This window comes from Hyla sarda, chromosome 5 (genome assembly GCF_029499605.1).
Source record: "Hyla sarda isolate aHylSar1 chromosome 5, aHylSar1.hap1, whole genome shotgun sequence".
In the NCBI taxonomy this organism is placed as follows: Eukaryota; Metazoa; Chordata; class Amphibia; order Anura; family Hylidae; genus Hyla; species Hyla sarda.
The window spans coordinates 15,906,774-15,920,292 of record NC_079193.1 but is presented as its reverse complement, the minus strand read 5'-3'; the positions used below and the strand labels follow the sequence as shown (position 1 = coordinate 15,920,292).

Below are 13,519 nucleotides of genomic sequence, written 5' to 3'. Positions count from 1 at the left end.
AAAACGAGATTGAAGATTCTAAAATAAGTGAATCCAAAGATGGCCCCATGAGATGAGCATTCACTGCATCGATTATATGACCGATCTGCCGCTCCTATAACACGGCCATGATACAACCATATATTGTTGCCGATTCAGCAGTGGACATAAGTGGTTACCCTGCATTGGTTGCGCCAATTATCCCAACAAAGAAAATAGTGACCCATAAATCCCGGTTTACCCTTGTTGACTTAGGGGAGGGTCTGGATATCTCTATAGACATGAGACATTTCGTGGGCATTTAGGATTGGTGGGATTGGCAAGTTTTTGACCCAACACTTGGTGTTACATATAATGCTACATCTACAGTGGAGACACCTTGGGTATTATAGTGGGGAATTGTATGACCTGCAGATTGCTTTAAAGTGGACCTGTCGTCAACAAAAACTTATGATATAATGTAAATAATACCATTATTTGTATATTTGTAATGTACATTGTTTAAAAAATTAATATATTTTTGTCCCTACAGCTGTTGCCTGTGTGTCTCTATGAGGAGTCCAAATACAGGAAGTGAGGGTGGACAAGCAGGGCTCTGTATACTGAGGACAAGCAGGGCTCTGTATACTGAGGACAAGCAGGGCTCTGTGTACTGAGGACAAGCAGGGCTCTGTGCACTGAGAAAAAGCAGGACAGTGTGCACTGAGGCTCTATAACAAGCTCCTGGATGATTGACATCAGGATGATTGACAAGCCAGGAGCCTGCACAGAGCCCTGCTTGTCCCGCCCTCACTTCCTGTGTTTGGACTCATCATAGAGACACAAAGACAATAGCTGCAGGGACACCATTTTTTCACCCACAAATATACACAATTTCTAACCAATGTATATTACAAAGATACATATAACGGTATTATCTATATTATATAAAAAGTTTTTGTTGACGACAGGAACACTTTAACGCTATTGCTAGTTGCTGATTCATTGCTAGAATTTTCTTTGCCCAGGTAAAGGATTTAATTCACTCTCTTAGCCCTCCATCTATACACCCAAGCCATGGCAGAGTATCTCGTAGGCATTAGTGATGAGCGGTAGGGGCCATATTCGAATTTGCGATATTTCGCTAATGCATGGATGAATATTCGTCCTATGTTCGCAAAATCCGCATATTCGCTATGTTCATTCACTTTTTTCCAATGCGAAAATCGTAATGAAATTCGTATAGTGCCAACGCGCGATTATTTCTTTCAACTACCTAACTCTTTACCCTACACTAGAACCTATAAGGCTAAACTAACCTGCCCTATCTAAAGCTAAAAGAAGGGAGGGGTCGGTGTCCTCTGGAAGTGACGATATTCACGAATATTCGCATATATGAAATATTCTCGCTCCACAACGACTCACATTGTTGTGATGTGTACTGTGAAGAAAAAAAAAATATTCGCCATTACGAATATATAGCGCTATATTCTAAATATTTGTGAAATCGCCAAGTGCCGATATTCCCGCTAAAAATTTGCATTTCGAATATTCGCGCTGAACACTAGTAGGCGTCTTACCTGTCCCAGTATCTAAGTCACATGATCTGAGATGCTCACCTAGGCTGCTCCTATGAATACTGCATAGAGAAGGTATTTACGGCTAGACATGGGAATCGCGGGGAAATACCATACGACTGTCTCAGCTATGTCTGTGTTATGGTTATATCTTCACGCCTGTAGGCGACCTATGGACCAGATTCTGTCTGCCGAAGGAAAGATGGTTTCATGTGCCCCTCCCCCCCCCCTCGCCTCCCATGTTCCATGATGTCAATTATTTAAAACGTAGGACACAAATACAAAAAGACTTTCAGCTCAGAAGTCATAAAATTCTCAGACTTTACACAAAATTCACAGATATTTCTCATATAAGAGCCCCCATAACCCTCTGTTCATCCGGAGGACTTTGCCCATGTTTAGGGATTTGCCCTGCATTTTAACATTTAGTTAACTGTCTGAAACGTGTCGGCTCTACCCAGGGACGAGCACACAGAGAATCAAAAAGGAGGCTTGAGCTCCGGCCCTTTTAATGCACCTACCCTCTAATGCCCTCATTGATTGGGACTAGAGATGAGCGAACTTACAGTAAATTCGATTTGTCACGAACTTCTCAGCTCGGCAGTTGATGACTTATCCTGCATAAATTAGTTCAGCTTTCAGGTGCTCCGGTGGGCTGGAAAAGGTGGATACAGTCCTAGGAGACTCTTTCCTAGGACTGTATCCACCTTTTCCAGCCCACCGGAGCACCGGAAAGCTGAACTCATTTATGCAGGATAAGTCATCAACTGCCGAGCCGAGAAGTTCGTGACGAATCGAATTTACTGTAAGTTCGCTCATTTCTAATTGGGACCTCCATGGGGTGATACGGGTCCCATTCAGCTGACATGACTGCCGGAGGTCCCTTACCTCAGGAATTGTGTTGTGTTAAAGAGGTACTCCGGTGGAAATTTTTTTTTTTTTTTTTTTTTTTTAAATCAACTGGTGCCAGACAGTTAAACAGATTTGTAAATGACTTCTATTAAAAAATCTTGATACTTCCAGTACTTATTAGCTGCCGAATACTGCAGAGGAAATTCTTTTCTTTTTGGAATGTAGAGCTCTCTGCTGACATCACGAGCACAGTGCTCTCTGCTGACATCTCTGTTCGTTTTAAGAACTGTCCAGAGTAGGAGAAAATCCCCATAGCAAACATATGCTGCTCTGGACAGTTCCTAAAATGGACAGAGATGTCAGCAGAGAGCTCTGTGTTCCAAAAAGAAAATAATTTCCTATCCAGTATAATAAGTACTGGAAGGATTAAGATTTTTTTTAATAGAAGTCATTTACAAATCTGTTTAACTTTTTGGCACCAGTTGATTTAAGAAAAAAAAATAAATGTTTTCCACCGGAGAACCCCTTTAACATATGTATAAGGTTTTTACAAACATTGTTTAATTAGAAGTGCCCTTTTTTTTTTACTACCTGAGCCCCTGCCCCCCACCCCCCAAAATGTCTTAGCACGTCCCTGGCTCTACTTTAACAATGTAAAATAAAATCTGAGAATTTTACAAATTTTGGAGATTAAAGGGGTTCTCCCGTGGAAAACTTTTTTTTTTTTTTTTTAAATCAACTGGAGCCAGAAAGTTAAATAGATTTGTAAGTTACTTCTCTTAAACAATCTTAATCCTTCCAGTACTTATTAGCTGCTGAATACTACAGAGGAAATTATTTTCTTTTTGGAACACAGAGCTCTCTGCTGACATCACGAGCACAGTGCTCTCTGCTGACATCTCTGTCCGTTTTAAGAACTGTCCAGAGTAGAAGAAAATCCCCATAGCAAACATTTGCTGCTCTGGACAGTTCCTAAAATGGACAGAGATGTCAGCAGAGAGCACTGTGGTCGTGATGTCAGCAGAGAGCTCTGTGTTGTAAAAAGAAAACCATTTCCTCTGTAGTATTCAGCAGCTAATAGGTACTGGAAGGATTAAGATTTTTTTAATAGAAGTAATTTACAAATCTGCTCAACTTTCTGGAACCAATTGATTTAAATAATAAAAAGTTTTCCACTGGAGTACCCCTTTAATGTCCTTCTGTATTTGTGTCCTACATGGCCTAGAACTATTTTCAAGCCCTCTTAATCCTAGTCTAGGAGCATCCTAGAATATGTACTATATGATTGTGAACAAGTATCCAGCAGGCTGCAGAAACAGAGGAGCCAATGGAGGAAATGAATATTTATAATACATGTATATAGCACCATCTATACCAGTGGTCTCCAACCTGTGGACCTCCAGATGTTGCAAAACTACAACTCCCAGCATGCCCGGACAGCCGTTGGCTGTCCGGGCATGCTGGGAGTTGTAGTTTTGCAACATCTGGAGGTCCGCAGGTTGAAGACCACTGATCTATACAGAGCTCCTCATGGAGCACATGCCGTGGCCAACAGGCACACCAACAAACCGTGGCCACCAGGGGCACCATCAAACTACTCTGCCTTGGCCAGGGTATTAAAGGGGTATTCCAGGAATAAACGTTTTTTTTTTCTATATCAACTGGCTCCAGAAAGTTAAACAGATTTGTAAATTACTTCTATTAAAAAAATCTTAATCCTTTCAATAGTTATCAGCTGCTGAAGTTGAGTTGTTGTTTTCTGTCTGGCAACAGTGCTCTCTGCTGACATCTCTGCTCGTCTCGGGAACTGCACAGAGTAGAAGAGGTTTGCTATGGGGATTTGCTTCTAAACTGGACAGTTCCCGAGACACGTGTCATCAGAGAGCACTTAGACAGAAAAGAACTACTCAACTTCAGCAGCTCATAAGTACTGAAAGGATTAAGATTTTTTTTTTATAGAAGTAATTTACAAATCTGTTTAACTTTCTGGAGCCAGTTGAGATATAAAAAAATAAAAAGTTTTTCCTGGATAACCCCTTTAAGATGCAGGGATATTGCAATCTTTTAGTAAAGGAAAGTCTAACCTCAAACTTGGTACAAGAATACAAAGAATATGAAACTCGGAGAAGTTTAAAAATCTTTGTCTTATGTTCTGTAGTATTATGTAAATAATGTAACTAATATTTGTACAATATAACGCTCTTAGGAAGTGAATGCACCCAGGATGAGAGCACAGCCGCGGCCATATTTACTGTACAGATGGACGACCACCTCGGTGGAGCAGCCGTACAGTACCGGGAGCTCCAAGGGTTTGAGAGCAACACATTTCTAGGTCATTTTAAAGCCGGCATCAAGTATCAGGTAAAACAAACTATGATATTCATATCTCAGGAAGCCTGATTCAGGTTTTCTTTCATACTACACTCCTTAATATTGAAATTACAACACAAGAAGGAAAAGTCCTTGAGAATGTAATAATTTACAGAGTTTACCTACATTGTCTACTGCATTAATTTGCATAACCTTACCAAGTGTCCTTTGTGACTTGCAACAAGAATATCACTACCATAATACTGCTCCTATATACAAGACTATGACTACTATAATACTGCTCCTATATACAAGAATATATCTACTATAATACTGCTCCTATATACAAGAATATAACTACTATAATACTGCTCCTATGTACAAGAATATATCTACTATAATACTGCCCCCTATATACAAGAATATAACTACTATAATACTGCTCCTATCTACAAGAATATAACTACTATAATACTTCTCCTATATACAAGAATATAACTACTATAATACTGCTCCTATATACAAGAATATATCTACTATAATACTGCTCCTATATACAAGAATATAACTACTATAATACTTCTCCTATATACAAGAATATAACTACTATAATACTGCTCCTATGTACAAGAATATATCTACTATAATACTGCCCCCTATATACAAGAATATACTATAATACTGCTCCTATATACAAGAATATAACTACTATAATACTGCCTCCTATATACAAGAATATAGCTACTATAATACTGCCCCCATATACAATAATATAACTGCTATAATACTGCTCCCATATACAAGAATATAACTACTATAATACTGCTCCTATATACAAGCATATAACTACTATAATACTGTCTCCTATATACAAGAATATAACTACTATAATACTGCTCCTATATACAAGAATATAACTACTATAATACTGCTCCTATATACAAGAATATAACTACTATTATACTGCTCCTATATACAAGAATATAACTACTTTAATACTGCCTCCTATATACAAGAATATAACTACTATAATACTGCTCCTATATAAAAGAATATAACTACTATAATGCTGCCTCCTATATACAAGAATATAACTACTATAATACTGCTCCTATATACAAGAATATAACTACTATAATATTGCTCCCATATACAAGAATATAACTACTATAATACTGCTCCTGTGTACAAGAATATAACTACTATAATACTGCCTCCTATATACAAGAATATAACTACTATAATATTGCTCCCATATACAAGAATATAACTACTATAATACTGCTCCTGTGTACAAGAATACAACTACTATAATACTGCTCCTATATACAAGAATATAACTACTATAATACTGCTCCTATATACAAGAATATAACTACTATAATACTGCTCCTATATACACGAATATAACTACTATAATACTGCTCCTATATACAAGAATATAACTACTATAATACTGCTCCTATATACAAGAATATAACTACTATAATACTGCTTCTATATACAAGAATATAACTGCTATAATACTGCTCCTATATACAAGAATATAACTACTATAATACTGCCCCTATATACAAGAATATAATTATTATAATACTGCCTCCTATATACAAGAATATAACTACTATAATACTGTATTCTATATACAAGAATATAACTACAATAATACTGCCCCTATATACAAGAATATAAGTACTATCATAGTGCCTTCTATGGATAAGGACATATCTGTGAATGAGCATCTATGTAATTATATATTTTCCTCAGGCTGGTGGAGTGGCCTCTGGTTTTACACATGCAGTCACCAATGACCTCACTGCACGACGACTTCTACATATCAAAGGGAGAAGAGTGGTCAGGGCTACAGAGGTTCCCTTTGGTTGGTCCAGTTTCAATACCGGAGATTGTTTCATCATTGATGTTGGAGCTGTGAGTAAACCACATTATCATAGCACATTGTTGACCTACCTGTATTAACCATAAGTTCATATTTCCCCCAGAGTTCAGCTGTCCAGTTTCCCTGCAGTGCCACCACAGCAAAATTGAAGTATTACATATGGCCCTAATGAATCACTGGGTTGTCTGTGTAATTTTTAACACATCACGTCACATTCAACCGATGTTTTCCTTTTTTTCAAGTTGAGAGTTGCACAAAAGTATCTAAAACTCAATTAAAAAATGTCTTCTGGTTTGATCTTCTCCATGTCTAGATTTTCTGAAATGGCCACTGTCATTGTAAACAACTTCCCTCAATGTGTGTTACGCCGAGCGCTCCGGGTCCCCGCTCCTCCCCGGAGCGCTCGCAACATCCTCGCTACTGCAGCGCCCCGGTCAGATCTACTGACCGGGTGCGCTGCGATACCGCCCCCCAGCCGGGATGCGATTCGCGATGCGGGTGGCGCCCGCTCGCGATGCGCACCCCGGCTCCCGTTCCTTGACTCGCTCTCCATCGGTCCTGTCCCGGCGTGCGCGGCCCCGCTCCCTAGGGCGCGCGCGCGCCGGGTCTCTGCGATTTAAAGGGCCACTGCGCCACTGATTGGCGCAGTTGGTCTAATTAGTGTGTTCACCTGTGCACTCCCTATGTATTCCTCACTTCCCCTGCACTCCCTCGCCGGATCTTGTTGCCATTGTGCCAGTGAAAGCGTTTCCTAGTGTGTTCCTAGCCTGTGTTCCAGACCTCCTGCCGTTGCCCCTGACTACGATCCTTGCTGCCTGCCCCGACCTTCTGCTACGTCCGACCTTGCTCTTGTCTACTCCCTTGTACCGCGCCTATCTTCAGCAGTCAGAGAGGTTGAGCCGTTGCTAGTGGATACGACCTGGTTACTACCGCCGCTGCAAGACCATCCCGCTTTGCGGCGGGCTCTGGTGAATACCAGTAGTAACTTAGAACCGGTCCACCGACACGGTCCACGCCAATCCCTCTCTGGCACAGAGGATCCACCTCCTGCCAGCCGAATCGTGACAGTAGATCCGGCCATGGATCCCGCTGAAGTTCCACTGCCAGTTGTCGCCGACCTCACCACGGTGGTCGCCCAGCAGTCGCAACAGATAGCGCAACAAGGCCACCAGCTGTCTCAACTGACCGTGATGCTACAACAGCTACTACCACAGCTTCAGCAATCATCTCCTCCGCCAGCTCCTGCACCTCCTCCGCAGCGAGTGGCCGCTTCCGGCCTACGACTATCCTTGCCGGATAAATTTGATGGGGACTCTAAGTTTTGCCGTGGCTTTCTTTCGCAATGTTCCCTGCACTTGGAGATGATGTCGGACCAGTTTCCTACTGAAAGGTCTAAGGTGGCTTTCGTAGTCAGCCTTCTGTCTGGGAAAGCTCTGTCATGGGCCACACCGCTCTGGGACCGCAATGACCCCGTCACTGCCTCTGTACACTCCTTCTTCTCGGAAATTCGAAGTGTCTTTGAGGAACCTGCCCGAGCCTCTTCTGCTGAGACTGCCCTGCTGAACCTGGTCCAGGGTAATTCTTCCGTTGGCGAGTACGCCATCCAATTCCGTACTCTTGCTTCCGAATTATCCTGGAATAATGAGGCCCTCTGCGCGACCTTTAAAAAAGGCCTATCCAGCAACATTAAAGATGTTCTGGCCGCACGAGAAATTCCTGCTAACCTGCATGAACTCATTCATCTAGCCACTCGCATTGACATGCGTTTTTCCGAAAGGCGTCAGGAGCTCCGCCAGGATATGGACTTTGTTCGCACGAGGCGTTTTTTCTCCCCGGCTCCTCTCTCCTCTGGTCCTCTGCAATCCGTTCCTGTGCCTCCCGCCGTGGAGGCTATGCAAGTTGACCGGCCTCGCTTGACACCTCAAGAGAGGACACGACGCCGCATGGAGAATCTTTGCCTGTACTGTGCCGATACCGAACACTTCCTGAAGGATTGTCCTATCCGTCCTCCCCGCCTGGAAAGATGTACGCTGACTCCGCACAAGGGTGAGACAGTTCTTGATGTCAACTCTGCTTCTCCACGCCTTACTGTGCCTGTGCGGATATCTGCCTCTACCTTCTCCTTCTCTACTATGGCCTTCTTGGATTCCGGATCTGCAGGAAATTTTATTTTGGCCTCTCTCATCAACAGGTTCAACATCCCGGTGACCAGTCTCGCCAGACCCCTCTACATCAATTGTGTTAACAATGAAAGATTGGACTGTACCGTGCGTTACCGCACGGAGCCCCTCCTAATGTGCATCGGACCTCATCACGAAAAAATTGAGTTTTTGGTCCTCTCCAATTGCACTTCCGAAATTCTCCTTGGACTACCGTGGCTTCAACGCCATTCCCCAACCCTTGATTGGTCCACAGGAGAGATCAAGAGCTGGGGTACTTCTTGTTTCAAGGACTGTCTTAAACCAGTTCCCAGTATTCCCTGCCGTGACCCTGTGGGTCCCCCTGTAACCGGTCTCCCTAAGGCTTATATGGACTATGCTGACGTATTTTGCAAAAAACAAGCTGAGACTTTACCTCCTCACAGGCCTTATGATTGTCCTATTGACCTCCTCCCGGGCACTACTCCACCCCGGGGCAGAATTTATCCTCTGTCCGCCCCAGAGACTCTTGCTATGTCTGAATACATCCAGGAAAATTTAAAAAAAGGCTTTATCCGCAAATCCTCCTCTCCTGCCGGAGCTGGATTTTTCTTTGTGTCCAAAAAAGATGGCTCCCTACGTCCTTGCATTGATTACCGCGGACTTAATAAAATCACGGTAAAGAACCGCTACCCCCTACCTCTTATCTCAGAACTCTTTGATCGCCTTCAAGGTGCCCACATCTTTACCAAACTGGACTTAAGAGGTGCTTATAATCTCATCCGCATCAGGGAGGGGGACGAATGGAAAACTGCATTTAACACCAGAGATGGTCACTTTGAGTATCTAGTCATGCCCTTTGGCCTGTGCAACGCCCCTGCCGTCTTCCAAGACTTTGTTAATGAAATTTTTCGTGATCTCTTATATTCCTGTGTTGTTGTGTATCTGGACGATATTCTGATTTTTTCTGCCAACTTAGAAGAACATCGCCAGCATGTCCGCATGGTTCTTCAGAGACTTCGAGACAATCAACTTTATGCCAAAATGGAGAAATGTCTGTTTGAATGTCAATCTCTTCCTTTCCTAGGATACTTGGTCTCTGGCCAGGGACTACAAATGGACCCAGATAAACTCTCTGCCGTCTTAGATTGGCCACGCCCCTCCGGACTCCGTGCTATCCAACGTTTTTTGGGGTTCGCCAATTATTACAGACAATTTATTCCACATTTTTCCACTATTGTGGCTCCTATCGTGGCTTTAACCAAGAAGAATGCCAATCCTAAGTCCTGGTCTCCCCAAGCGGAAGACGCATTTAAACAGCTCAAGTCTGCCTTTTCTTCTGCTCCCGTGCTCTCCAGACCTGACCCATCTAAACCCTTCCTATTGGAGGTTGATGCCTCCTCTGTGGGAGCTGGAGCGGTCCTTCTACAAAAAAATTCTTCCGGGCATGCTGTTACTTGTGGTTTTTTTTCTAGGACCTTCTCTCCGGCGGAGAGGAACTACTCCATCGTGGTCTCTGATTGGTATGGACTTTATTACAGACTTACCCCCATCCCGTGGCAACACTGTTGTTTGGGTGGTCGTTGATCGATTTTCCAAGATGGCACATTTTATTCCTCTTCCTGGTCTTCCTTCAGCGCCTCAGTTGGCAAAACAATTTTTTGTACACATTTTTCGTCTTCACGGTTTGCCCACGCAGATCGTCTCGGATAGAGGCGTCCAATTCGTGTCAAAATTCTGGAGGGCTCTCTGTAAACAACTCAAGATTAAATTAAACTTCTCTTCTGCTTATCATCCTCAATCCAATGGGCAAGTAGAAAGAATTAACCAGGTCCTGGGTGACTATTTACGGCATTTTGTTTCCTCCCGCCAGGATGACTGGGCAGATCTTCTACCATGGGCCGAATTCTCGTACAACTTCAGAGTCTCTGAATCTTCTGCTAAATCCCCATTTTTCGTGGTGTACGGCCGTCACCCTCTTCCCCCCCTCCCTACTCCCTTGCCCTCTGGTTTGCCCGCTGTGGATGAAGTGACTCGTGATCTTTCCACCATATGGAAAGAGACCCAAAATTCTCTTTTACAGGCTTCATCTTGCATGAAAAAGTTTGCCGATAAGAAAAGAAGAGCTTCCCCCATTTTTGCTCCCGGAGACAAGGTATGGCTCTCCGCTAAATATGTCCGCTTCCGTGTCCCCAGTTACAAACTGGGACCACGCTATCTTGGTCCTTTCAAAATCTTGTGCCAAATTAATCCTGTCTCTTACAAACTTCTTCTTCCTCCTTCTCTTCGTATTCCCAATGCCTTTCATGTCTCTCTCCTTAAACCACTCATCATCAACCGTTTCTCTCCCAAACTTGTTTCTCCCACTCCTGTTTCCGGTTCTTTTGACATCTTCTCCGTGAAGGAGATACTGGCCTCCAAGACGGTCAGAGGGAAAAAATTTTTTTGGGTTGATTGGGAGGGCTGTGGTCCTGAAGAGAGATCCTGGGAACCTGAGGACAACATCCTAGACAAAAGTCTGGTCCTCAGGTTCTCAGGATCCAAGAAGAGGGGGAGACCCAAGGGGGGGGGGGGTACTGTTACGCCGAGCGCTCCGGGTCCCCGCTCCTCCCAGGAGCGCTCGCAACATCCTCGCTACTGCAGCGCCCCGGTCAGATCTACTGACCGGGTGCGCTGCGATACCGCCCCCAGCCGGGATGCGATTCGCGATGCGGGTGGCGCCCGCTCGGGATGCGCACCCCGGCTCCCGTACCTGACTCGCTCTCCGTCGGTCCTGTCCCGGCGCGCGCGGCCCCGCTCCCTAGGGCGCGCGCGCGTGGGGTGTCTGCGATTTAAAGGGCCACTGCGCCACTGATTGGCGCAGTTGGTCTAATTAGTGTGTTCACCTGTGCACTCCCTATGTATACCTCACTTCCCCTGCACTCCCTCGCCGGATCTTGTTGCCATTGTGCCAGTGAAAGCGTTTCCTAGTGTGTTCCTAGCCTGTGTTCCAGACCTCCTGCCGTTGCCCCTGACTACGATCCTTGCTGCCTGCCCCGACCTTCTGCTACGTCCGACCTTGCTCTTGTCTACTCCCTTGTACCGCGCCTATCTTCAGCAGTCAGAGAGGTTGAACCGTTGCTAGTGGATACGACCTGGTTACTACCGCCGCTGCAAGACCATCCCGCTTTGCGGCGGGCTCTGGTGAATACCAGTAGTAGTTTAGAACCGGCCCACTAGCACGGTCCACGCCAATCCCTCTCTGGCACAGAGGATCCACCTCCTGCCAGCCGAATCGTGACAATGTGCTCAGTGTAACCCCTTCCTTGCTGTGCTACTGCTGTCTGTACACAGTGTTGCCTCCTGTATATAACCCCCCACAACTTCCCTTTAGTCTGCAGACTTGTCTTCAGTAGCAGTTCAGTGCCTAGTACCTAGTGTTATTGCTGTGCTGCTTCTGTATGTACATATTGCAACCTCCTGTATGTAATCAGGACTCGCCCTCATCCTCCCGCTTCCCTTTAGTCTGCAGGCTTGTCTTTAGTCACAGTTCAGTGCTTAGTATAACCCATTCCTTACTGTTCTACTTCTGTATGTAGACAGTGCTGCCTCCTGCATTTAATCGTATCCTCCCTCTTCCCTTAAGTCTGCAGGTTTGTCTTCAGTAACAGTTCAGTGCTTAGTATAACCCATTCCTTGCTGTGCTACTTCTGTATGTACAGAGTGCTGCCTCCCGCATTTGATCTTATCCTCCCTCTTCCCTTTAGTCTGCAGGCTTGTCTTCAGTCGCAGTTCAGTGCTTAGTATAACCCCTTCCTTGCTGCGCAGCTGTTTCTTTCCTATAGCACTACACAAACACAGTGCATCTGTAACCCTTTCTCCCTCCACATGCCATCTTTTGTGCTGTAGTGTAAATCATTCCTCAACACAGTGCCAGCCTGTTCAGTACAGTGCACTTTATTTCCAACATTTCATAGCATAGTATAGAGGAGTAGGTGCTCTTCTGTCATTGGCCAGACAAGTAAGGGTAATGAAGTCCCTGTGTTAGTACTATAGGAAAACAGCCCCAAACTTTAATGCTGTGTTTTAGTCTTCTACACTAAGCCGGACCTTCTCAGTTCGTCTATTGGAGAACGTTAGATAATCCATTTTAAACCAATTAATTTAATATGTCTGATACAAAAAAAATTAGGATTCTTTTAGCACAGTCCGTGCTCCTGTTAGCTAAATGGTCCATAGGTAAGCAGCAATTCTACATGTGTGACCGCTTACACTCACTAGATTCCTGGGGAAGGGATGTGTAGAGCTGCTCAGTGTATTGTTCAGAAGCAGGGACTCCTACCTTTGACAAGAGTCCCTGCTCCTGTCGGTCACTTTTGAATCCCAATAGGCCATTGAATCAAGTGGTTCCTAAAAAATTAGTTTTGAGAGGTTCAGTCATTGTTAGAGATTTTCTCATTGGTTTGTTTCCATCTCTAAACTAATCTCAAAAGTCTCCACCGACACCAAAGTTCAAAGTCATCTTGACTACAGTATTCAAACAATATTCAAACAATACACAAAATACAAAGACTGTACCCACAAGCCACTTGGCACTACAGTGAGATTTTGGGCCAGGGCAAAGAACTGAATCTTTGGTTGATAAGACGGAAAGCCTAAAGGCTTTCCGTCTTATCAACCAAAGATTCAGTTCTTCACCCTTGTCCTATATCTCATTATAGTGCAATGTGGCTGTCTGGTCTGGAAGATTCTTTGTAGCTTAAAGGGGTACTCCGGTATAAAAAATAAAAATAAAAAAGAATATATAT

At 44.0% G+C, this 13,519-nt stretch overlaps 1 protein-coding gene across 1 annotated transcript in view; it reads left to right on the top strand.

Moving 5' to 3' along the window:
• The window catches only part of LOC130272493 (scinderin-like), a 67,704-nt gene that overhangs the window by 6,636 nt on the left and 47,549 nt on the right, over nt 1–13,519 (top strand). Inside the window, exons 2-3 of the mRNA XM_056518334.1 lie at nt 4,594–4,748; nt 6,465–6,626. Of these exons, the coding sequence (XP_056374309.1) occupies nt 4,594–4,748; nt 6,465–6,626 (317 nt within the window). The remainder of the gene's footprint in view (nt 1–4,593; nt 4,749–6,464; nt 6,627–13,519) is intronic.